Raw genomic sequence first — 26,060 nt, forward strand, 5'->3', positions numbered from 1 at the left:
TCAGTAGGAGGAACCCCCTTTTCATGCATACCTGTCTTCACTCCCACCAACTCGAAAACTCATGTGCTTATTTTATGCTACACATTATTTTATCATCAACTTTCTTCTGCTTCTTTCTGTACTCAACTCCACATGTAAAATGTATGTTAAAATACCAACTATCTTTAGATTAGCAAAGGGTGTAATAATTAAGAGGAGAAAAATACAAAGAAATGAGTGCCTGGGGAATGATTTATTGATGTAAATTTTCTTCATGACAGACTCAACCAAACAATAAAATTGCAAGCTCAGTTTATAAATAAGCTAGGGTGATAAAAGTGCAATTACAAAAATTCAAAGAATTAATGAAACACATAATGACTTTATGCTAAGAGTTGCCCTGGAAGAATGTTGTACACAAAATCCCTTTCTAAATGGAAGACAAACTGACAATAATTGTTTAAAGGATCCTGAAAGGTAAGAAAAGATGGCTACTGTTGATAGTGACATGTCTTGGGTTTGTAACTAAGTTAATTCGCTTACTAGGTTCTTTCAGTATTGATCACCTTGGTTTTAACAGTAGGAAAAAAACATATCACAGAACTTCTGTGAATAGCAAACTAGTGAAACTATTTTAAATATCCTGTAATTCACTATACCTGATACAGATACTCAGCAAACAGTTCTCCTTACTGCCCAAAACCTGAGAAAACACTGATTATAATAATTGTCTGATTTATTTCCTACATTGTCCTTGGATGCACAGCCTATACTCAACTCGCATTCCTTTGGAGTACCAAAAACAGACAGAAAAAAATAGCTTCTTAAAAAAAGGGTTAGAAGTCAAATAATTGAAATGATTGATATTTGCATTTAACATAAATCACAGTTAAATTATAAAAAAGAACATCATTTCTTATGAATTTGCACATGATCATAATAATCTCAGAGATGGGATAATGGTATTCATATTTCTTTTTGTTCCTTTTTTTGTCATAAGCCATGTCATACCTTTTATGAAACAAAAGGTCCTGTTCAAGGCCAGGGAATGGGTAGTGTGACATTAATCAAGAAAATAGCTTTTGCCTGTAACAGGCATTAGTCAAAGCAATAGCTGACTGACATTTTGGGTTTTAGTAACAATGCTCTCTGGCTCCTGCTTAACTCTAAGGCTGTTCAAGTGCAGCTGAGGACAGCTCTAAATGAGTGGATCAGCCACGTGAGGGCAGCACAATCTAGAAAACATGACTTTAAAGAAGAAACAGCCACTTTTCCTTTATTGTTGAATGCAAAACAAAACAAAAACGAAAAAATATAAGACAGCTTACCATTAGTATAAGAAAGTAGAAGCCCCTCTCTGTGCCTGGGCCTTGAGAAGCTGCTGAATTTCATGGCAGATGGGCAACTTTCAAAACTCATGGCCCCCTAACCACAGAGGTTCTAAATACAGCTCTGTGTTCCCTATTTGGCTGCACTTTCTGCCTCCCACAAAGACAATTCCAAACATTCTCTACTGTCCTTCAATTTCCAATCCCCTTTCCCCCTCCCTTTCCATTGCAAGTTGATGACCTCATTTCTTCCTTCACGAGATTATGATAACATCAGTCTCTGCTCCCCATCCTGAATTGGCAAAGCTTTCTCTGTTGGGACCTGTCCACTTTACCCTGTTACATTGGGGCCATTTTCTGTTTTCTCATCTGTATTCTGGAATACAAAATGCCATAGGAATAGCTTAGCCCTTCCTTCTCTTGCCTTTTGTGTCTCCTAATCTCTTCCCGTCAACACAAACTTGCATACATACATTTTTTCTTTCTTGAGGGAGAGGGTGAGTCTCTACCCCAGTGACAACTTGTAGCTTTACTTCTTTTCCCTACTCCCCAAAGTTCTTGAAAAAAGATATTTATCTTTCTAGTTATTACAAGCCCATCTCATCTTCAGCCCTCCAGCTATTCTGCCTAAAGACAAAAAACCTCAATGTTGTTTCATTTAAAACGAATCTGCCACTTTGATATAGTTCAACTGAGCCCAACAAAGATTTCCCCTCCCCTTTACATCCCCCCCCACACCTCTTTCCTTTCTCTGAGGCCCCAGCTGCCTGCTTATTCATGCCTCAGGAGCAACTGTGTCTCTGCACCACTTGCCACCTTAAGTTTTTTCTTTTAAAAAATAAACAAAATATAAGCCACCATCTCATCTCCTGCTCTCATCAACCTATCAGAATGCAACAGCAAGCTGCAAGTATCATCTGCATCCATACAGATAGCAAACTCTTCTCTCCAGGTGTGACTTTGCTCTAGGGCTACACACTCAGTTGTGCACATGACATCTACACTTAGATATCCCATTGGCCCTTCGAAGCCCTTTGAAAGATTTTGAGTTCCCAAACGGAACTAATAGCCTTTCTATCCCTCTGCTACAGTGGAATACAACTCTTTTCCAACCTCTGTAGTCTCATGATTTAGCCAGGAGCCTGGGAGATACCTTGGATTTCTCTTTCTTCCTATTCGTCAATATTTAACTTGCAGAGAATACACCTCCAAGTTTGCTGTCTATGTCTGGATTCAGTCCATTGCTTTCCCACTCCCACATTATTGAATTGTTCAAGTGTTTGTCAAGACCACCATTATGTGTAATAAGATTAGCATATTATGGCGCTTTCCTCTGAAGTAGTCTGTCTCTCACAGTTAACGCATTCTACACACTGCACCAAAATGGACTTTGTAAATGTAGCTGAAATCATTCTGGCAGCTTCCCACTGCTCTCTATAGCCCATCACTGTATGCTGTCTTTACATAGGGTCAGGAGCCTAAGATGTCTTCTTCAGCTCTTTTGCTCTTTACTGTACTATCTCCATCCTAATAATTTTAATTGTTTAAAAGTCATGGGATGTTATGAGTATCTTATGTGCATACTGTTTTATATTCACAGCAGTCCTTTATCTGGCCGGGTCCATATGTGTAACCTTACAATAGCTCCCTAATGTCAAAGTCTATATACACGTTGTGTACACATTCCTATACTGTTAAAGGCTAGAACATATAGAATAAACCAAGGTGAAAATCAAAACCGCATGAAATTTATGTCACATAATGGACTGAGCCATGCTCTGTAATTCTTATAAGACACTATTTACAACAGGGAAATTAATTATATATAACAAAATAAAATACATTTCAAGATAAACAATAGAAACAATAACTACCTTTTCATAATTTTCAGATAATAAAGCTTGGTCAAAACAGCTGTTGTTTATATTGGATGGTTATCATTTTAATTGTGAAATATATGCTTTAATTAAAGAAACTTATGAAAACTCAAAAATATACATAATTGTCTTTTAAACAAGAGAGAGCTAGAGTCAGCTTCATATATTTCTGGAAGAGAATATTTTTGGAAATATAAAATTCTGAATTTTACTAACTTTATAACTCATTGCCAATTTATTTCATCAGTCATCTAGTTTTCAAATTTCTCAATTTTATTGATTGGATGAAATAGTGGGGAGTCAGAAAATTTTAAACCACATAAAAATGTAATAATAAGAACATTATATTGGTTAAGCCACATATTGAAAACTATAAAACTGCACATCAAGGCACATTTTTAAGGGGTAAAGGTAGGAGCAAAATACACACGTCCTTCATTATTTCCTAAATATAAAGACCAAGAGAAAAATTAAAATATATTTTTTAAAAGTTCAACTTATCTTGAAACAGTACTTCCATAACTGCTTGAGTATATAAAATAAAATACAAGCAGACTATACTATACCATATCAGAAAAAAAAAAAGTCTTTTGATTTATTGTTTTTTTAACTAAGTAGTAATAAAAGTAGCTTGAGCTACTGATAAATATTAATGCACCAGTTGGCAAATTTAAAATACTTTCTATGTGTCTACGGTGAGGAAAAGCTCTTTTAAAGCTTATATTGACGGTAGCTGCGTAGCTTTTGACAAGGGGCATTAGCAGGCCCACCTCTGTTCCCACTAGGACAGGCCCAGCTTTAAGCACAGCACCCAAGGGTCAGACCCCATCTTTACCAGCCATGTAGGCTTCACAAGCTATGTGATTCGGTCTGAACTGGTAACAAAATGTAGCAACAAGATTAGTTTTGTTATACTAATGTTGATAATTGCACCAACACGTTTCTCTTAAGAGTAGTCAGGCTGGAAATGGTGGTGCACACCTTTAATCCAAGCACTTGGGAGGCAGAGGCAGGCAGATCGCTATGAGTTCAAGGCCAGCGTGTTCTACAAAGCAAGTCCAGGACAGCCAAGGCTACTTAGAGAGACCCTGTCTTGAAAAACCAACCAACCAACCAACCAACAAAGATTAGTCATTATCTGCTGAGATAAATATCAGCTATTTTTGTTACCATTAATCAATTGGGTTTTTAGATATGAAATGTGGATTGTTTTTTGTTGTTGTTGTTGTTCCAAGGAAGTGAAGACTGTTCTGTTTTAAAAGGCTGTAGTCTTATGTATATCCAGAGAAGTTAGAGGATTAAAAAAGAAACTCACATATAACCTCTCTCTCTCTCTCTCTCTCTCTCTCTCTCTCTATATATATATATATATATATATATATATATATATGTATGTATGTATGTATGTACGTACGTATGTATGTATGTATGTTATTAGTTTTCTGACTTCAATGTGGAGATGAGACAGAAGGATAGGTCTTTTTCAATATACAAGCTTATTTCTGAGACAGAAAAAAATACTGATTAACGCCATATGTATTACTCTTATATATATATAAGACTCCTATTTCTTCATATATAATATAGACAATAACCTTTGATTATTAAAGGAAGGAGAAAGGGAAATGGCTTGGGTTGAATCACTCTCTTCTCTAAAGAGCTGTATCATTCTTTATCTTGAAAACATTCTTTTTAAAGTCTGCATAAATATCACATAAGTATAATAATTGGAATCAGTAAAAAGGACATTTAAAAATATAGCAATGGGTATTTCTAATACCCAGAATATATTATATCTGGGCTCCAAAACTGGTTATTTTCCATTGAAAGAAAAATGCAACATCACTTGGCTGAGAACAGATTACTTGTTTCAACTTTTAGCCCCGTACATGGACACTGTAGATTCAGACATCTGGGCCTATTGGCTCACACCTGTAATTGAAGTACCTGCAAGGCTCAGGGACTACACACTGAGACCCATTTGAGAGAAAGTGAAAGTGACAGAGACAGAAACAGAGATAGAGAGACACACAGAGAGACAGAGAGGAATAAAAGGTCTTAGATAAAGACTAAGCATTGAAAAATCTCTCAACTTCATTTCTCATCTGAACACTGAAATGTCGGGAGGGATTGCATGTGTTTTAGTTATTTCAAGCTTCAAAGGCTTGTGGAATATGAATCTTTCTTTCCAAGTACAAAGTTGGGGCAGAGTAGAAATACATTTAGAGTTCTTTTAGAAATACTTAAGCAATGGGAAGATTTCTTTGTGTGGATGTTGTAGCCATGGCAGCTAGACTTGTCCTTCCTACCAACAGCAGCTCTCCTAAGTACTCTTTCCCAAGTACTTCCTAAGTGCTACTCATGCATCCTGGAGCTAGGTACTTGGCCATACGTTTTGTTTGCTTTTCTTGTAACAGGATATCATGCAGCTCAGTCTGGCCTTGAACTCACAGTGTACCTGAGTATAGCCTTGAACTTCTGAGCTATGTGCATCTTCCTCTGAAAACTTAGGGTACAGGTGTGCATCAGCAGAGCCAACAGTGCATTCACTATTATGACTTACATATTATGGCTACAGTTTTCCAAATGGAGAAACTGAAATTAAAACAAAACAAAACAAAACAAAACTATAATGTGGTCAACACCACATACTAAGTAAACACATCTTGGAGGTAGGACTGCAACCTTGTCTTTTGGCCCTTAGCATCATACTTTTCACTCTCCTAGGCTTTGTGGATGATGGAAAGTGCGGTGTTAGTGGTAGAGTGTCTCAGGGCTTTAGAGCTTTACTCCGGTGTAGTGAATATGCACAGACCCGGACAATGACATCTCCCACAGTTTCTTCCCTAGCCTGACCTTTTGTAGACTTCACATCGGCATAAACACCTGACTCCTTAGCTCCTCCCCTAATATCCAGCAGTTGTCTCACGTAGGGATGCTGAAAAACAAGCACCTTGGTTTGTCTACAGTTGCTGTTGCAGGCTCAGTCCGCAATACCTCCAGGTTTTTTTGGTTTTTGTTTTTGTTTTCCCCCGGGGCAGACTAAGTACTTACTGCTATCTCTAGCTCCTCTTACTACACTGCTGCCCACACTCTGTTGCTCTAGAAACTGTCAGGCCTACTGCAACGTACATCTCAACTTGATGGCTCTCCGATTCTCTCGGTCACAGACAGCTACCATCCTGTGGCCGTTCCCATGCATTTCAGTGTACACTAAAGGTACTGCAGTGGGAATCACAAAACCAAGAGCCGAGCCTAGAATTTATATTGTGTGGAGTGGAGTGCACAAAGTCACTGTGAAAGCCAGGTAGAAACTGTCTTGCTACGTACACCTTGTTGTGTGGCGTCTCCGCTCAGTTCTTACAGTAGCAGTAAAAGATAGAAGAGCTTACCTGCATTTCTTATAAGCCCGCTGGTCTCTTCTCATCTTGTATCTCTAACTCCAAGTTGGTGCGTTTGAAATAAAACATTTTAGTTCAGGAACCTGGAGAGTAAACTGGTCTAATTTACTTTCCTGGGAGAAATCTGCAATTCTGCATTGTTCAAAAGGCTCTGGGTGAGCCAGGAGTTTATGTTGAGGTTGGCTAGATGGCTCAGTGGGTGACAGTGCTTGCCACCAAACTTGATTCACATGGTAGAAGGAAAGAAATGACTCCCTTGTTGTCAGCTGACTTCCACACCCTTCATACATGTAGAAATCTCTCTCCCACCAATAAATAAATGTGAACAAAATTTAAATTGAATTATGAGTTCATTTTTAGCATACATTAATAGATTTATTTGCTCTGGCTTAAATTTAGAAGGCCGTTGGCCTATTTCTACCTGTGCTTCTTACAATAAAAGACAAAAACAAGTAGTATCTAAATCTCCAGAGAGCACCTAATAGAAGCCATGTCTCCAATACCCAGATTCTCTGCCAAAACTTTTGAAACTTCCTGAGCTTTCTACCAGTGAGAGTGTCATCGCTGGAACTGTGCCCTGGGGTTAGTAACTTTCAAGGACTTTCATAAAGTGAGGATGCTAGCTTTTATGAAATACTCCATAGAAGACATGATCTCCATACATTTCAAAACAAAAGTCTCCGTCGTTCTTTTATCTAGGGTCGACTACTTCTTCCAGCAGAGGAAGGACAGAATTGATTTTTCTCTTCCATTCAGATCTTCTTTTCACCCTGTTCTATGTCAAATTTTCTAACCTTTTTAGTCATATTCTTTCAGTGCGCATTCTCTCAGTCTCTGATGGGACATGATTTCATAAATAAGCTACATTAACATAATTAAATATGGTATTGAAATATAATGAATAACTTACAGAGCTATTTATACAGTACACAGAGGTTTAAAACATACTGGAGAATAATATTAAACTTGGGAACCAGGATACAGATGCCAAATTTATTATTTGTTTCTAATGCTAACTCAGACCTTTTCTGTATGTAACTGGGTTCTCTTGTTGTAGCAGATGTAAGGAAATTTTGTCCCCTTAAGATAATGCATAGTAAAATTTAAAACTTTAGATATAAAGATTGAAGAAAAATATGTTGATGATATCTATGTAGGCCATGGGGAAAGGAATCCACCAGAAGTACAAAAAAAAAAAAAAAAAAAAAAAAAAAGACATTCATAGTCCTACATTTCTAAACACATAGCTTGTCATACTGCCAGGAAAACTTAGAGGACATGAGACAGGTAACCTGTACCAGGCTTATCCCATTTCCGAATTCCTTACTTTATCTAATTCAAACCATTTTCTCCATCTGCTATTGGTGGTGAAATTTATGGTATAAGTCTCAAATCCAGGTCCTTGTCTGACTATGTCACAAAAGTTCAAGCCACGACTCCCTCTAACTTAAAATTTGTCTTGTATGTATGGGTGTTGTGTACTGTTGCACACAACAGTGTGCCTGTGAACTGTTGCATGAGTTAAGTGCTTACTGTGGAAGACTGCCAACATGAACGAGATCCCTGGAACTCACAGAAGAGTGGAAGAAGAGTGCTGACATCACAAAGGTGTCCTCTGACCTCCACATATGTACCTTCACACCTTATACACAGCACCGTGCGTGCGTGCGTGCACACACACACACACACACACACACACACACACGCTTTCACACTCACAGATGCTTTAGTGAGTAAAGATACTTGCCAACAAACCTGATGACATAGTTCGATTTTCAGGAGCACTGGGTAGAGAGAACTGACTCCCACAAGTTGTCCTCTGATTTCTATATTATGCAATGGCATGTACATGTGCACAAACATACATGCACACACACAGAGAAAGAGAGACACCCACAACACATGGAATGAATAAATAAAAGTAGTGAAACATTTAACATTTTGTCTTGGGCTGAGCATGATGGCACTCTTCTTTGATCCTAGCACTCAGGAAGGAGAGGCAGGAGAATCTCTGTGAGTTCAAGGCCAGCCTGCTACACATAGTGAGTTTCAGAACAACTGGAACTACATAGAGATACCCAGACTCAAAAGCCAAAATCCAAGGAAACAAGACAAAAGAGTTTGTCCTAAGTTTCTAACACTTTGACTTGGGTTCCTGAAACACAACTCTTCATCTTGAGGTTTCTATGCATTTCTGTCTGTTCCTCTCCCGAGCATAGCTCTGGTCTTTACTTCTTTGGCTTCTCCAGGACTGACTCTCAGCAAGACTGCTGCTTTTGCCTAGAATAAAATCTCTCATTCAACATCAAGGACTACATTGAATCACTGTTCCCCAATAACTACGTCAGATCAGTGTTACCTGTCAAATTTTCCCCTATCCTGACTTTAGGAATTATGTTCTTCTGTAAAGAGAAGAGAGATTACAGTTGAGTATATACAGACAGGCAGACTTATGCCTGTGAATAAAACATAGGAGCAAGTAATCAAAAGAGAGAGTTGGGGAGAAAGTCAGTACAAATGCCATTGGGAAAAGAACCTGGACAAACATTTGGAAAGTCCAGTGTATGTATAGACACACTTGTAAATATTCAAGAACACAAAGTTTACAAGCACAAGCATAACAAAGGAAATTTGTACAATTCCGATCCCCCCTCCAAAAAAAAAAAAACCTTCAAAAATAAACACAATAGATTCTGTGCTTATTTGTGCTTTAACTGATTAAACCACTGAGTAGAATTAATGCATGGAAACTGCTCCAACATAGCACTATAAAACTCACAAACATGAAATGCTACCTGGCAGACTAGTTAAACATGAAGGAAATCTTGAAGGTAGCAAATGATTGGGAAGGGGGACAGAAGGGAAAAAGAAAGAAGTGAGTCAGAGAGAAGGGCACAACCCAGAATGTAAGAGTGCTTTACCCACCTGCTGCCCCACCTTGACACAGGCGTCCTGTCAGGGAAGGGCCATCAAGCCATACTGACAGCCACACATATTTTGAAAATGTTCTGCTTTACACTTTAGTCAAAGAAGAAGTTACCATTTTAAATGACCATTACTAAAAGGATATGAATGTACCAAAATCTTAATAGCTAATTTTCTAATGGGGTTGAAGGGAGTTAAAATGTACAGGGCGGAGGTGGCACTGAACCGAGAGATTGCTTTCCCTTTATTCAGTACTATAAAAGTCTGAAAAAGAAAACACAACATGTGAGACAGAGTTTACAGAATGCACCAAGGATATTTTTAAGAGAGTAAGAGATCTGTTGGTAATAATTACCAACAAGTGACAGGATGATAGTCATTTTTTTTTTTTTTAGCCTTGCAAACAATTCAAAAATTGATAAGGGACTTCAGGAGGTATGGAATACAAAGACAATTTTGAAGTTATTTTCACAGGAATCCTTGGCATCTTTGCCAAGGGTTTTACTCATATTTTCTGCTATATCTATAATTCTTACATAGCATGAAAGTGAGGTTTCAGTAACTTCTTCATTTAGGTAATTTTTCTCATGAGAACTTTGGATTTTTTCCAAATATGTTCTTCACTAGAAGTTTTGTTTTTGGCACTTACATGTGCTCCGGTGTTATTCCTTCTGGGGGTGGGGGAAGCCCAGGCAAATGAGTCTGTGGTATAAAGGTATCATTAAGCCTGTTAAGGATCCAAAGCCTTAGATCAAGTTCCAGGCAATAAAGGAGCGTCTTAGATACTGCTCTTAAAACCATATGCTCTCACTGTCCACTTTTCACTTCATCACAATGCTATAACATCAAGGTGAATCTGCATTCAATCTATGATGTAATTAGTATTCAGAAAAATAATTTGGCTTTGTCTTACTCCCTTGCCCTCTTGCAGGATGCCTCTTCAGTATATGCCTGTCCCAAGAACACAGGCTCAGCCAAGTGCTTTCAAGACACTTCTAAAGTAATTGCTCCATTGCTTGACCAGGCTTACCCAGCATCCTAGAGATATTTTAATTGATGGAAGGAGGTACATTCTTCATCATCCTAAGGAAATACAGAAAATAAAAACAAGTGGACTAAAAAACTCACTTTCTTATTGATATAGTAGGGGTCCAGATCCTCCAGAGGCTCTGACACCATCTCTGGAGGAATGTCTCCATAGATAAAAGGAAGGGATTTTCCTGCTTCCAAGTCACTATTTGGCTTTGGGCCATTTTCATCATCTTCATCCTTGCGTTCCTGTTTGGGTCTCTTAGCTTTCTCTTCTGCAATGCGTTGTTCAATAGCAGCAAGGGATTCCCTGGTAAAGAAGCGGAAGCTGTCAGGTCCTGGCGGTACCAGCACTGATTGTGCCATCTTTTCATCCTGCTTCTTTTAATCACTGTTTAGCTCCTCGCATAAGAAAGTGCTAAAGAAACAGGAGGGGGGAAAAAGCAATGACCATTAAGATAAAAGGTGAGGGCTGGCAATCACAGGACACTGAGCATAAAGCAAAAACAGCTAGACAACTTCAGACAGGCAGCTGCATCCAGTACTGTGAGCTCTCATCCACGCATTCATTTGCCTGCATGGAGAGCTTTCTCTCACATCCAGTAGGTGTGTATGAGGTAATCTGTTCTCCCACTCCTGAAATGTTTTAGGTGATCGTGCTACTTGCGGGAAAACACCCTAGTCAGAGCTTGCAAAAGAAAGATCCCGCGTATATTGCTATATGCTTGCTGTTTCACTCGTATGAATACTTTGGGAGCCATTTTTATTCGCCCTGCATTCTTTCTGAAAATATATTATTCAAAACAGGAGAAGGAAAAATCACACAAAATTGTTGAAGCCGGGCTATGCCGGAATCTTGCTTCTCTCTCTCTCTCTCTCTCTCTCTCTCTCTCTCTCTCTCTCTCTCTCTCTCTCTCTCTCTCTCTCTTTCTCTCTCTCTCTCTCTCTCTCTCTCTCTTCCTCCCTCCCTCTCCATTTTCTTTTTCTAGTTTTCCATTGGCCCAAATTTAGCACCTTTAAGAGTTTATTCAAAACAGTGTCATCTGGGAAGGAGCTCAAGACCTCCTGCAAGGCCAGGCTGTGGAAACAGGTAACGAGCAAGGCGAGGTGAGGAGGAACAGGAGGTGCTGGGCTGAGGATGTCTTTGGAACTGCTGGCAGGCTGCACAGGAAGGGACCACGCACCTGCCAGCACAGGCAGGAAGTCACTCACATCAGAGGTCTGGAGATTGGGCCTCCTGGCTTAGCAACCTGCTGCCAACTAGTATAATTGCTTCTTAAATTAACAAATTTGGACGACCAGAAGAAACATCATAGAGAGATACCATGTTTCCAAGTGAGAGTCCCATCTCACAAAAATCTAGCAGAGTGGTGCCAATATCCATTGCAGAAATTGGACTTGAAAAAACCGTAAATCTAGCACAGTTTCTCTATTAAGCCTAGTCCCTATGACGTGTGTTTTGTGGTGACATACAAGTGGACTTTGACTGATGTTCAAACCATATTTTATTGAAGTAGATAACTTGACAGTTGTGGCTGCAAATGTGACCTCAGCCAGTTAGAGGAGTTTCTGTGCTACTCAAAGAATACAGCAAAAATTTTGATGCCAGAGTCATCTCTTCAAAAATCACTTAATCTATTTTTTTCTTTTTTTCTTAGAAAAAGAAATCCATTTAAACCTGTACACAACAGAGATGAGTTGCTACTGTGATATATGAGACGCCTCTTTTAAGATAAGAACAAGCTGCCAATTCATTTCTGCAGTCCACACCTGATAAAAATGCAAGCAACGCTGAACAACATAAGTTGCTGTGCATATATATATATATATATGCAGTTGACCAGAACCTCTGAGGCACCAGCTGTCAGAATGCCCTGTCAGCATGTCAGCATCACAGGCTCTCCAAAGCATCCCTCATCTTCCTCACTCCTCCCCAGAGGCTCTCATGCCTAGCGGTAGGCACAGGCATCAAGATAGCCCTCACAATTCAAAGGAGGAAACTGCCGTACCCATGCCTGGTGTTCTAGGGGGGACAGACATGCTAAAACATGCAGCCAGCAGCTTCAAAATGAAAGTGGTCCCCTGTAGATTTCCCCCAAGGATTCTACTGCACAGGTAGAGAAGCCTCATGAGAGCAAGCATAGTTAAGAACAGGAACACATTACCCCTGCAGAAGCTTTTACACTCAGAGTTCTGAGTTGACAGGCTGGAAGCAAGAAGACTGCAGCTAAAATTCCATCATGCTTTAAAAAAAAAAAAAAATTTTTTTTTTTTTCAAATTCTCCTTTAAAGACCACACCTAACTTCCTGTAAGAGGATTCTGGTAACTGAAGTAAGAACGGGCATTTCCTGTGTGGGGACTACAAAGTGACATTTTTATAACTGCCACTAGAGGGCTGGGAACTGTGAAGAAAAACACCTTCCTAGAAAAACACTGAGTACGCAGCAGGCGCCCTTAAGCGTTCAGGGGTGGAGCCCGGAGGGTCTGCAAGCTGTCAGGAACTCAGGCGTTGGGCTGCAGCGACGCATTCTGCTGACTGGCAACGCTTCCTTTTATCCCTTTTATTTTCCAAGCCAGAAAGCCATTTAATCAAAATAAATAATTCAGAAGTTAAAAAGAAGCAAATAGCCAAGGGTTAAAAAATTTAAACCCTTGTAGTAAATTACTGATTCTATTAATGAAATTGCATTAATGGATACAGGCAGCTTTAGCATTCCTCTCTGTTGTAAGCAATGTAAGTTAATTTTCTACAAAAGAATGTTTAACCTAATAATGAAAAAAAAAAAAAAAAGCTTTTTTCTCTTTCTTTCTTTTTTTTAAAATCTGACTAGGTCATTAAAAAGAAACCGAGGGTCTGGAGAGATGACTCTGGATAAACCACTTGCCACACAGAAATGGGGACTTCAGTTTGGATCCATAGCAGCTCATAAAAAGGACAGGCTGATGCCATGGCCCACCTGCAATCCCAGGGCTAACAAAAGCAGAGATAGTGAATCTCCAGGCCATGTTGGGTAGACTTGCCAAAATACTTCCCTCAGGTCCAACTGAGAGACCCAGATAAATAAGTACAGCATACAACAGTCAAGGAAGACACCAGGCATCATTCACTGGCCTCTACACACATGCACATGCATCCACATACATTTTCCACCAACATACAAACATGTACACACACGCTTGTGTGCACACACATGCACACACACATACAGACACACACAGACACACACACACACGCACACACACGCACACGCACACTCTGAAATACTCTATACCAGTGGTTCTCAACCCTCCTAATGCTGTGACCCTTTCATACAGTTCCTCATGTTGTAGTGACCCCCTAATCATAAAATTATTTCATTGCTACTTGATAAATACCATTTTGCTACTCTTATGACTCACAATGTAAATATCTGATATGCAGAATATCAGATATAAGACCCCCAAGTGGGTAACAAGCCACAGGTTGAGAATCACTGTATTATACACATACACAGGCCCAAAAGAAAAAAAAAATACATAGAGAAAAGAAAAGCTACCAGAAAAGAAATATTTCTGATGGGTAATTTAGACGGTAGCCAGCACTCTCAACTAATTGTTGTGGGATCTGCTTAAATCCAACATATCTCAAATACCAGGTCAATGCAGATGGGAAAAAAATGTAATCAAACTGCTGCTGATTTATTAGGGCTCCAGAACAGACTCAGGAGCTGAACTGCAACCTTGAAGTGATGCTGTACAGCATATTTAAAGGATGAAAGCATAAATCAAGGGGAAGTGGGGTGTGCTGTAGCATTGTCCAATCAAATTCTGACGTAAGAGGTTGAGCAAGGGACTTTCCATCAATTGGGATAGGAGTATGTTCCCGGACCTGAAAACATGAACTTAGTTGACCCTGTCAGCAAGATAGAGAAATTGTTTTTGAAATGGCTGGACTCAGATAACTGACTTCTTACTAGTTGTCCTTGAGATGTCTGAACTCATACAATTGTTTCTTCACAATAGAAGCTGTTCAAATATTGAGAAGTCCCCAGCTCCTCTAGGGCTCAGAACCTTGAACTTAGATTTTCTGCATGATTAACTGGAATCTGAAAACAAAATGGAAGTACTTAGAAAAAGTTTATTTTGCTTGTTCTCAATACTAATAACATAATAAGAAAGGATGACCTACTATTGTGTGCCAGTCACTGGGATACATGAATGCTGTTCTATCCCTTTTCCCCAGAACTCTATCAAATAACCATTTTCTGACTTGTTGTTGAAAAGAGAATAGGCATACTGAGATGGGAAAGTGTCTCCTGATGTTACATAAACACAATTCAGACTCAAAGACTGACAACAAAAATCTGTAACCTTTACACAGTCCTGAAAAGAAACACTCAAGCAACATAAGCCAAAAGTAAACATTAGCTACAAATCAGTGAGTGGGAGGTTAGACCCTCACCCAGATATCTCCTGCCTTCTGAGGACCCAGGCAGCAGAGCCAGAAACTGGAAACAACCCAGATGTCCCTCAATTTCTGGATAAAGAAATGGTGGTACATTTACACAATGGAATACTACTCAGCTATTAAAAAAACAAGGACATCATGAAATTTGTAGGCAAATGGATGGAACTAGAAAAGATTGTCCTGAATAAGGTAACCTAGACCCAGAAAGACACACATGGTATATACTCACTTATAAGAAGTTATTATCCATAAAGTACAGGATAACCATGCAACAGCCCACAGACCCAGAGAGGCTAAGTAACAAGAAGGATTCAAGGGGGGATGTTTGCATCCCACTAAGAAAGGGAAATAAAATAGACATCAGAAGTGGAGAGGGAGGGGGCAGCTGGGTGAGAAAAGGGGGGAAAGGCAATGAGGGGACCAGGTATGGGGAGTGCAGGGATGGGGAGTGACGGGGCTGGGATCAAGAAGGGATATCGGTTTTGGGGCATTTCAGGAACAAGCTGGAGACCTGGGATGGGGGTGACCATAGCAGAGACTCTAAGCAGCAAGGGACTGGCTGAGACTGGAGTGGCCACATCCTGTATCCAGGCAGGACATCCGGTGGAGGGAGGGGAACATCAACCCATCCACAAAACCCTCAACCCAAAATTTGCCCTGCCCACAAGATGTGCAAAGATAAAAGATGGAACAGAGATCAAGGGAATGCCCAACCAATGACTGGCCCAATTTGAGACCCATCCCATGGGAGAGGGCCAACCCTTGACACTATTAATGATATTCTGCTATCCTGCAGACAGGAAGCTAGCATATCTGTCATCTAAGAGGCTTCATCCAGCTGAAAATAGAAACAAATGCAGACGCTCACAGCCAAACCCTAGGCAGAACTCAAGGTTCGTGTGGAAGTGTTGGGGGGAAGGATTGAGGGAGCTGGAAGGGTCAAGGACACCACAAGAAGAAAGACCTACATAGCCAACTATCCCAGGCCCTTGGGGGGAATCACAGAGACTGAACTACCAACCAAAGAACATGCATGGACCGGTCCTACATTCCCTACACAAATGAAGTGATGGGTTGCTTGGTCCTTAAGTGGGTCCCCTAACAATTGAAGCAGGGGCTGTCTCTGTCTTGGACTCTGTTGCCTCCCTTTGGATCCCATTTCCCTAGCAGATCGCCCTTGTCTTGCCTCAGTGAAAGAGGAAGCACTTAGTCCTGATGGGACTTGATGTGCCAGGGTGGGTTGGTACCTGGGGGTGGAGTATAGTGGAAGTGGGTGGGAGGGTGGGACTAAGAGGCAAGGAAGGAGTGGGTTGCAATTGGGATGTTAAATGAACAAATCATGAAGAAAGAAAGAAAGAAAGAAAGAAAGAAAGAAAGAAAGAAAGAAAGAAAGAAAGAAGGAGGAAGGAAGGAAGGAAGATTAGATAGTGGTACAAGCTTGTCTTTATTGGCAACTTGATTGACTGCATTTGGAACCACAGAGGAGACACACTTTTGGGCATGTTTTTGGAGGGTGTTTCCAGGGAGGTTCAAACCAAGGAGAAGGCATATTAGGTACTGCAGGTCCTGTTCCATGGGGTAGAGTCCAAGATTGAACAGAATGGAAAAAACCAACCAACCAATCAATCAAACAAATAAACAAAGGAGAAAGCCAGTTAAGAAGCAGATTTTTCTGCTTTCTGACTGCAGTCGCCGTGTCCCCTGTTGCCTCTTGCTCCTGCCACCTCCTGCCATCACACCTTCTCCACCCTGATGGATGGTGCACCTTCTTAAACCAGGCATTGTGTAACCTCATTGAGAAGCAGCTTAATCTACCAAGGTACAGATTGGTGAATCTCTGGTCTTGTTTTTCGTAGAGATTATATGTTTTGAAATGAAGAAGGGGAAAAGCTAGCCAGAAATAGTATTTTACTCACCGAAAAAGTGACTCAAACTGGTTGTAGCAAAAAGAAATTTAAAAAAGAAAAAAAGAAAAGAAAGGAATTTGTTGGTTTGTAGTTTATTTTCTAAAGCTAACTTTAAGTATAGGATGAGTCAGGACCTCCACTGATGTCATCAGCTTAGAGTTAAACTGTATTCTTTAGCTCTGAGTTCCATAGTGAGTGGCAACTTCTAGAGGTTCTTTTTGTGATAGGTCTTACACAAAGTCTAGACTGCCAACCTCACCAACTCAAGTGTAATAAGAAACAACAACAACAATGCAATAATGCACATACGCACACAAATAAAGATAAAACAAATCTTTAAAAAACAGAATTTTGATTAGTATGATAAGTGCTATATTAATATAAATATGTACTTTAGTAATATATTAGCAGTCAAATTTCAATGCCTGAATATTTGGCAAGTCATAATATCAATATCAGAATATATACTCAGTTGCCTGAAGATTTAAAACTATATTCATTTGTATCATTGTTCATGCAGAAGACTTTGTAATAACTTTAAAGGCAACACATTATTTTTGAAAGGCTCATAAAAACTGGAGACATAATATATGAAGAACTTAGAGAAAGAAGAAAAACATTAGACATTGTATTTTTAAATTCTGGTGTCAATGCTATATTGCTTCTCTTTCAATGATTTCTTTTATTTGAGTTTCTAAATTATTTAAAAAAAAAAGAAAAAGAAAAAAGAAGAAGGACATGAAAGGCTGGTGAGATGGTCTAGGCACAGTACTGCTTGCTTGCTATCTCCCTGCTGGGAAGGTAAAGGCAGGGCTTCCTGGAAAGCCAGCAGAGCTTATTAATCAAGCTCCGGGTCATTCAGAGACCAGGTCTCAGAAAGAACACAAAATGAAAGGCACTTGGGGCTCAACAGCCAAAGTCCTCCTCTTCTCTCCACACACAAGTGCACATGAATCTGCACACAACATGTGCATCTGCACACACACAGACGTTATCTATATGCATATAAACACACAAACGCACACATACAAAAGAACAAAGATTCAATAAAATGTAAATTAAGCTATGTTGCTATGTATAATAATATAAATATAGATGATACCTTATTACTTACATAAACCGACAGTTATAAAAAGCGAAGCTGTGTAATAACTATTGCATGAGGGTTGACTTACACAATACAAGTACTGTAAAGATAAATACACAGCAAGAAAAGAACTGTTATTACTTTCTGTAGATAAGGATGTAATCATGCAGTAATTTATAATTAATAGCTTGGGATAACTTACAATCCTAGAGACTTTGGCTTGCCAGGGTGAAGAAGGTTAAGAAAGTCTGAGAAACATGGATTTCTCATAGTGCCTTTTAAGTCATCTTTTAAAACAGTGACTTAGATTTCTTCAGTATATTTGAATAATATATGCACAAACTTAGATAACATTTGTTAAATCTTATTTGAAGTTTTTTTTTTTTTTTTTTCTTAAGGTCTTTAGTCAGTCGTGAGGCTTGAGCCTGTCCTGTGCTGTTTAGTGGTTTCCTGCTGAGGTTTTGTGCTTTCCTTCTCTTTATTCAGCCTTAATCCAGCCCATTGCTGTAACTAACAATTTCCCCCCAGAGGGGGGAAAGTTCTGGACAAGCAGACTTTCATGTTTTCTGTGCTAGGTTGGGAAGAGAGTATAATACAATAGGAAAAACCAAAGTACAGTATGTACCACTAGAAAAATTGTCATTTTTTTCTTCTTAATACTAGATGTATTCTGATATCAAACAAATTTATTTTCAGTTCTTTGTGTTCACATTATATGGCTGTGTTTTATTAAAGCTAAGCATTCATTTTTATTATTTTTATATTTTTCATATATTTTGTTTTTATTTAACAGAACTATTTATCAGTTGTTTATCTGATGAACTCAGAGAAATACAAGCCAATTTGTAAAATTATCACTTTATGCACAATTTTCCTGAAAAAGTAAATTATAAAGGGAGATATTCCAGGCTAGAGAGATACATTAGTGAGTAAAGTGCTGGGTTCAGAGTCTCAGAACCCACGTAAAAGTGGGTCATTGTGGTACCTTCTGTAAACCGAACATTGGGAGGCTGAGATCAGTGTATTTAGAAGATGTGGAAGAGAGGCAATCCAGCAAAAATTCAATGATCCAGGCTCACTGAGAGACCCTGCTCTCCAAAATAAAGTAGAGGGCGATAGAGGAAGATGCCTAAAGTTTATTCCTGACTTCCATAAATGCACACAGAGGTGATAGCAACTCCTACATGTGTACACACATACACACACACACACACACACACACACACACACACACACACACAGGCATATGATCTCTCTTGATCTTCTGGTTTGTATTTGCTGTTTAAGGCTAAAGTAATTAAAGGATGAAGATACAGAGCAAGGATTGAGCTACACAGGATCCTATGTTTCACACCGGCTTGTGTATCCTTTGTCTCTCAAAGAATTCAATTTACTCTCCCTGTGTGGCCTGTCCTCTAACTACTGTTGTGGTAGAATGGCCCCTCTAGTAGATTGCAGCCTCTACCTCTGAGCACACCTGATGTGTCTTGCTTGCCTTGGCATTGGAGTACCCTCTTGATTGCATCTTTGTACAGGGATTTTAACCCAGTAACGTGGCTACTCTGGCTAGAATACAAACATGCCCTTAGTACGCACTTTTAATCCCTCTGGCTGTAATACAGACACACCTCTTAGTACATACCTTTAATCCTAAGCAAGAAAGGTAAAGTTAGTTTGTAGAAGGAAGTACCCATGGTGGATGGCCAACTGAGAGGTGGACAGAGTGATCAGTCAGAGAAAGATTTGACAGAATAGGATATGACCAACTTTCAGGAGAACAGAGAGGAAAGATAGACCATCCAGAGTTCAGAAAGGTTAGAAAGGATGAACTTCTTCGACAGTAAGTCTCAGAGGCTGAAAGCATTCTAGACCTAAGATTAGATTATATGGAGGCTAGAAGCTTTCAGGGCTAGACCTTGGTTAGCCAACTGAGTCACTAAGCCTCCAACACAACAATCACCATCAGGTGAATAAAAGTTAAATTTGCACACCTTGGCCTACAATTGTGCACCTCCCCTCCCTAGAGTCCCACCAAAGTTAGTGCCAGAATGTAAATTTCATCCTATCTGCAACTTGGTGTTCTCCATGGAGGGTGACAGTAATCATCAGGAAAAAGTGAGAACAAGGAGGCTGAACAGTTTGGGATACCAGGGACAGGGGTATGGATTGTGACATGGAGGTCTGTAAGACTCCCTGCCAATCCAGCCCTGATAGATCTCTCAGCCAACTCTTCTCTCTGATTTATTCTTTGCCTCATGAGTGTAGAAGCCAGCTTACTTTAAAATGCAAGACAAATGGAGTCATTGTTTGCTAAAACTTCTGAAGTGAAATTCCACTTTCTTAGGGAAAACCAAAGTAGGTATAGAACCTGTGCTGGTCTACCCACTATCATTATCATCTTCTCTGATCTTTTTTTTTTCCCTTTCCCTGTACTGTCCTACATGGTCACTGCTCTCAAGTACTCAAGACATGACCTCAGTTTATTCACATAAGCTGCTTTTCTTTTTCCCTGTGTGTGCCTGTGCGCGTACGCACACACACACAGAATCACTTGCTTGCTTTCCTCATATGTCATAATCTTTGCTTAAATTTTCCTTGAGTTATTTTTCTCCAACCATACTGTCTAAAATTGCAAACCTTCTGTACACATTCAAGTGTACATTACGACAGCATCTTCTTCCTTATTTCCTTCTATTCTTTCATCTGTTACTATTATATATGTAGTTGAATTGCTTATAGTATCTGTCTCTGTCAATTCTATTGCAAAGTTCACATCTAAAATCAATTACTCCAGAAACAGATACTGAGCTGGGTTAAGAAAGTCTCCCAGAGATGAGACAGTAAGGTATGACATGGAGTTGCAGGGCTGGATGAAGAGGAAGCCAACCAAACGTGGGACTTACAAACCCTGCTAGAACCGTTCAGGAAACTGTCATAGTCAGTCACTTGTTAACTATGTAAGAAATAGAAACCCTCAGGTACTTTCAGCATCCCGATGGAGTAAGAGCAGAAATTCAAATAATCAAAAGGCGGTCCACTGAAAAGAGACACAGCTGCAGCATTCACAAAACCATTGTCCTGTAGAAAGGCAGGAGATCACAGGAAGAAATAGAAAGGATCATGGTGGTCCTGGATTGAGTAGAGCAATGTGACGTCAAAATGAGAAGAGGATTGTTTATTTTTTCTTTTGTTTCTACATCACCTAGTCTTATGACCATCTTTAGCCTCTAGTGGGAACCAAGTACATAGATAAGTAGCTGTAATGGGTACCTTCTAGGGTACAAGTTCTATAATGCTCTGAGTGCTCAGCAGACATAGACATATATTTTCATCAAAGCAGATTATTTTTCCTATTTCTTTTAGAAGCGCCATCTCTTGTGCTCGAGTTTATGGTGTCAACCTTCCTATCTCACACTTCTTTACACTGCTCCATCGCATTATGTCAACCGGATGTGTGACATCATCCCCACCTATCTCCTCTCTTCTTCCTTGGAACACCAAGCGTAGAAACATAATATCAGTTACCAGTACTGCAGAGTAAGCAGTTGGTCACCATCCACCGGTCTGTTCCTCCTCCATCCACTTTATATCCAGCTCTAGTGGAATCTATTTTAAAACAAGACTATGCACAGGGGGAGGTGGCCTATGCTTTTCATCTCAGCACTTGGAAGGCTGAGATAGGAAAATTGTCACAAGATCAAGGCTGGTTTGGGTTACACATTGAGTCTCTGGCCAGTTTGGGCTACAGAGTCTATCTCAAAAGAAGCCAACCAACCAGACAAGCAAAGAATCCATAAGTACCTTAAGCTGTTCCAAAATTTAGATGTTTAAGTGTAATTAAACCTCGACTTTATTCTCTTTTTAAAAGTTATCTTAGCTCTCCTTTCCATGCCTGATATCTCTTCAGTCATACTCAAGTTACAGAACTGAGAAGGGAGCTAACTTCTGCCTTGTAGCTCTTCCAGTATATAACTCAATAACTTGCACACAACGAACACTCAAAGGAATAATCAAATAGCAAGAGATCTCAGAAACACTGCTATCAACACTTCATAAGGGAATTTGGGGTGCAACAGCCAGGTGTAATTCTGTGGGCAGATGGAAGCTTAATATTGACTGGAAAAAAAATTACTCATTACCCTAAAATAGATCAAAGGCCATTGGTCCTTACAAGTGATAGTATCCACCTTGATTTGAAAACACAAAGTACAACTGCAACCTTTCCTTCTAATTGCTGTTGTTAGTGGAAAATGAAGCCCACTGGTAATCAATCAGAAGCACTAAGCATTGCAGTTAAGTAAGGTGGACTGTCTATCAGGGCCCAACAGCTGCATTTGAAGAAATATTTCCTTGGATTTGCTCTAAGCTCTCTTACAAAGTCCCCAAATCGCCTCTACTTTAGAAGTTATCTGATTGAAGAATTGATGTTTGCACAAACCCTGAAATTGTGTTATTCTTTAGGTTTATTTTTAATAAATATAACATACCACTCATAAGGGTATGCACCATATCCAGCAGTAGATGGCCAACACAAAATAAACTAAATGGCATCTTTGGAGTTTCCGTATCTCATAATGTTAAGTCAGGGCAATTTGTAAAAACATTACAGGTCCTTTGCACAAGGCTTGTAGCTCTGGGTTTTTATGGGATTCTTGTTTGCCTCTGCATCTACATGCTTTTCTTGTGCTTTGTCTTTGGCCATTTTCTTGTTTAGTTGTCATTTTCTGATCTGTTTGTTTATTTATTTATTTTATTTTATTCCTTGGAAGTTTGTTTGTTTTCTAACAAGAGACAGAAAGGGTATGGATTTGTATGGGAGAGGAAGTTAAGAGTACCTAGGAAAACTATGGGAAGAAGAAACTGTAATCAGAATAAATTGTATGTAAAATATCCGTTTTCAATAAAAGAAAAAATAAATATAGATAATAATTGTCAAATCCTCATACTTACACAAGAAAACTGAACATTTTAAAATATTTAAGAATTATCAACCTTATTGAGACAAAGCAGATACTATTATTAGGATACTTGGCAATACGTACTTAGTTATAATATGTATATGTATAAATATATAATTTATTCACAAATTTTCAACTTCTAGATTCTATAATTTATCAACAAGTTGTCTCTTATTAAATAAAAAGGAAAATACAATTGTATAATTGTTAAGATCTTTATGCAAAGTCTGAATAGGACCTCAGTCAGCTTCTTGAGGTAACCACCACAGAACGTGTCATCCTCCTGATCAGTGGGGAGTACCACACACTTATACTCCCATATCCAGAGGAGATGACTAGTGCAGGCTTGGTGAGGAAATTCTAGTGTCTAGTGATGTGTGCATCCTTGTGCATCATGTGAAGTCTTCATAAATACATGGTGTTGAATTAAAAATGAACTCCAGTCTGCATCTGTGTAGCTAGAGCTAAAGGTGTTAGAGGAGAAGACAAAGTAAAGAAGTATTTTATCAGTAAATCTGGTTCACTTTAAAATGTAATTAATTAGGGGTACATTGTGAAAAGCATTCAAGAGCAATGTCATGGGATCCACTTGTATCGTTTTCAGCTTTTTTTTTTTTTTTTTTTTTTTACTCTGTTGACTAGTATGTAAGTATGTATTTTCAGTAAGTATGCCAGAATTAATGATTTTGGAGATGTAGCCTCCTAGTTATGAGTGCTGTAGCTTTAGAAACTTTGACATGGCTCCCTCTGCAGTTGGTGCTTTTCTCTGTAGAAGGCTCATGTGTGCTTTCCGCACGCAGTCTCCAGCTGTGCCTGTGCTGTGTCTTTCATGCAGAATAACTTGTTTTTCTTCCTGCTACTTGGGAGAACTATGCTCTAGACAAAGACAATAACTTCAATGCAGACCCAACTGTTTTCATCTTTCTTCTGCTGTTTGCAGGTTGTGGCTCTTTGATGAAAGTATTTGGGCTGTTTCCAGGGCTGAAGGAGACAGATGATGCCCATAAAATACCAGATGCTGTGCATATTCGTTTGCCCTCTGTACCTCTTGAGGCTTTTACGCATGCAGCATAGTGCTGAGCATCTGAATAAAACCAAATGTAAAACAAACATCTTATACATTCACAGTATTAATAACCCAGTTAATTGTTGAAAAGTTTCTATTTTATCATACTTTAATATTTTATTTGCTGTTGCTGTGAATCCAACCCAGGTTTCCTGTGAGCCAGGCAATAAACATTTTAACCATCTACACAGGATTATCATTCTCCCGACTACTTTGGCTCAGCACTGAACATTGAGCTAATCACTCAAAATCCTGCCTTTGTGGGGGCTTATATCCTATATAACTAAATTAAGATATATAGGTAACATATATATGAATTAAATATAGAATGCAGCAATTGATAATTGCCTTAGAAAAAATAATGTAGGATAAGAGAACAATCTTACAGTGAAGATGAAGAGAGCAGGTTCCAATTTTAAGTAGGATGGTCAGGAAGCTTCTTGCTGAACGATTGTGGCTTAAGGAGAAAGGTGAGGAAGCCAGCTTTGCTGGGAGTCTTCCGGGATGAGAGAGTTCTAGGCAGAGTGAACGCTCTATGAACTTATTGAAAAAACTGCTCGTGGTTGGAAAGGCCTGAAGGAAGGAAAATAGCCCTAAACAAGTGGAATGACAACACAAGGCAGTAACGCAAGAGCAGGAAGCAGAAAGTAGAACAGGTAGCAGTGACAGCAAGGACAATAGCAGATGCTGCCAACCTCGGGAAGGCCCGCCATCTGGTTTCACAGCACTTTCACCAGTGACACCTGTGACATAAATGTCAAGATCAGAGCGCAAGCCAGACCCTGAAAACCAGCAATCCAGCCACAAATAAAGGAAAAATCACTGGCGTTCAGAAGCCTCAGCTTCAAGTTAAGCGCAGGAGATGCTGGTGCAGGATATCCTTGCCCAGGACTACAGGGAAAAAACCAAACCTGTATGGCTGCCTGGGCCAGCATCCAGGACCAGCTTTACAGATATGGGAAACACGGCAGCCAAATTTAGCTTAGAAATAGCACACATTGGAAACACAGACAAAGCATTGTCTTTCCCTAAAACTGTCAACATCTTAAAGGGAGAATGGATATTATTTTTATCCATGATGCAGCTTTCAGAATAGATGACAGAAACAATAAAAACTCTAGCTGCCAAACAAGTACTAACACACAATTTGGTTGCCTGCTTTCTGGAATAAAAAGAATGTTGACCACGTCAGGACATGGTTGGAACTACTATTCTATGTGCTGGCAGGTACCCTGAACCTTCCTTCAAAGGTCTGCCACACATTCTAGCCTGGAATACAACTCCATAGTGTAGGTTGACCTAAAACTTGTTGTAATTCTCCTGCCTCAGCTCCTCAAATAGGATGGAAGGAATAGCTTGTCATGCTTGCCATGGTTACATTTTGTTTCTTCTACTTCTCCCTTAATAAGAATTAACATTGGACTGCCTGTATCCTCTTCTTCTGTGGCCTGGCAAGGCCTCCCCTGCCAGGGACACGTGATCAGTGTGTGAGAAGAAGGGAGGAGGTGTAGGGAATGGAACCATGGGATCAGAGGCAATGAGAGAGGGGGCTACAATCAGGATATAAAGTGAACACATTTATAAAAAAAGAGAGTTAACATTGGTCTTGGCTAGCTCCATAAGGCTGCTGCCGGAATAAATTCAGACTATTAGAAGAAGAGCAATTTTTTTTGGAAGAGCAAAGCATTTGAGAATTCGTTTTTTTATTCTTTTCCTTTAACATTACTAGTCAGGTTTTGCCCAAAGCAATGAATGGAGGGTGGGTACCTAAAAACAAAAGTCATCTTCTGCATTCCATATTTAAAATTTTCAGATGCAATTCCACATATATCAATTCTTAAAATATAGTTAGAATTCACACAATTACTAGTTTTTGAATACCATCTTTACCTGGGTTCACAGGTACAGCAAGCCCTTGTTAGATTTATGGGAGTCCCATCTAAATGTATAGCAGATATCTTTAAAAGGAAGAAAGGAAAAAAAAACATGTTGGAGAATAAAAAAATGGCTTAAGCCTCAGGAAAAAACATCATTCTGTCCCCAAAAAGTGACCCT

At 39.4% G+C, this 26,060-nt stretch overlaps 2 protein-coding genes across 3 annotated transcripts in view; both read right to left on the reverse strand.

The window, feature by feature from the left end:
- Scn2a (sodium voltage-gated channel alpha subunit 2) overlaps nucleotides 1-22 on the reverse strand; it is a 72,713-nt gene extending 72,691 nt beyond the window's left edge. Inside the window, 1 exon segment of the mRNA XM_051167151.1 lies at nucleotides 1-22. This exon segment is cut by the window's left edge and continues 119 nt beyond it. The gene's annotated coding sequence lies outside the window, so the exon portion shown is untranslated.
- Nucleotides 23-9,606: 9,584 nt separating this feature from the next.
- The window catches only part of LOC127207724 (sodium channel protein type 2 subunit alpha-like), a 43,592-nt gene continuing 27,138 nt past the window's right edge, over nucleotides 9,607-26,060 (reverse strand). Inside the window, exons 1-3 of one of the 2 annotated variants that reach the window (XM_051167157.1) lie at nucleotides 12,705-12,852; nucleotides 10,639-10,957; nucleotides 9,607-9,774 (exon numbers count right to left, since the gene is read on the reverse strand). In XM_051167157.1, the coding sequence (XP_051023114.1) occupies nucleotides 9,622-9,774; nucleotides 10,639-10,905 (420 nt within the window). In that variant the 5' untranslated portion in view covers nucleotides 10,906-10,957; nucleotides 12,705-12,852 and the 3' untranslated portion in view covers nucleotides 9,607-9,621. Of the gene's footprint in view, nucleotides 9,775-10,638; nucleotides 10,958-12,704; nucleotides 12,853-26,060 lie in introns of those variants that run through there. The other variant, XM_051167156.1, reaches the window with a different exon arrangement.

The sequence above is a fragment of the Acomys russatus genome, chromosome 24 (assembly GCF_903995435.1).
Source record: "Acomys russatus chromosome 24, mAcoRus1.1, whole genome shotgun sequence".
Classification (NCBI taxonomy): Eukaryota; Metazoa; Chordata; class Mammalia; order Rodentia; family Muridae; genus Acomys; species Acomys russatus.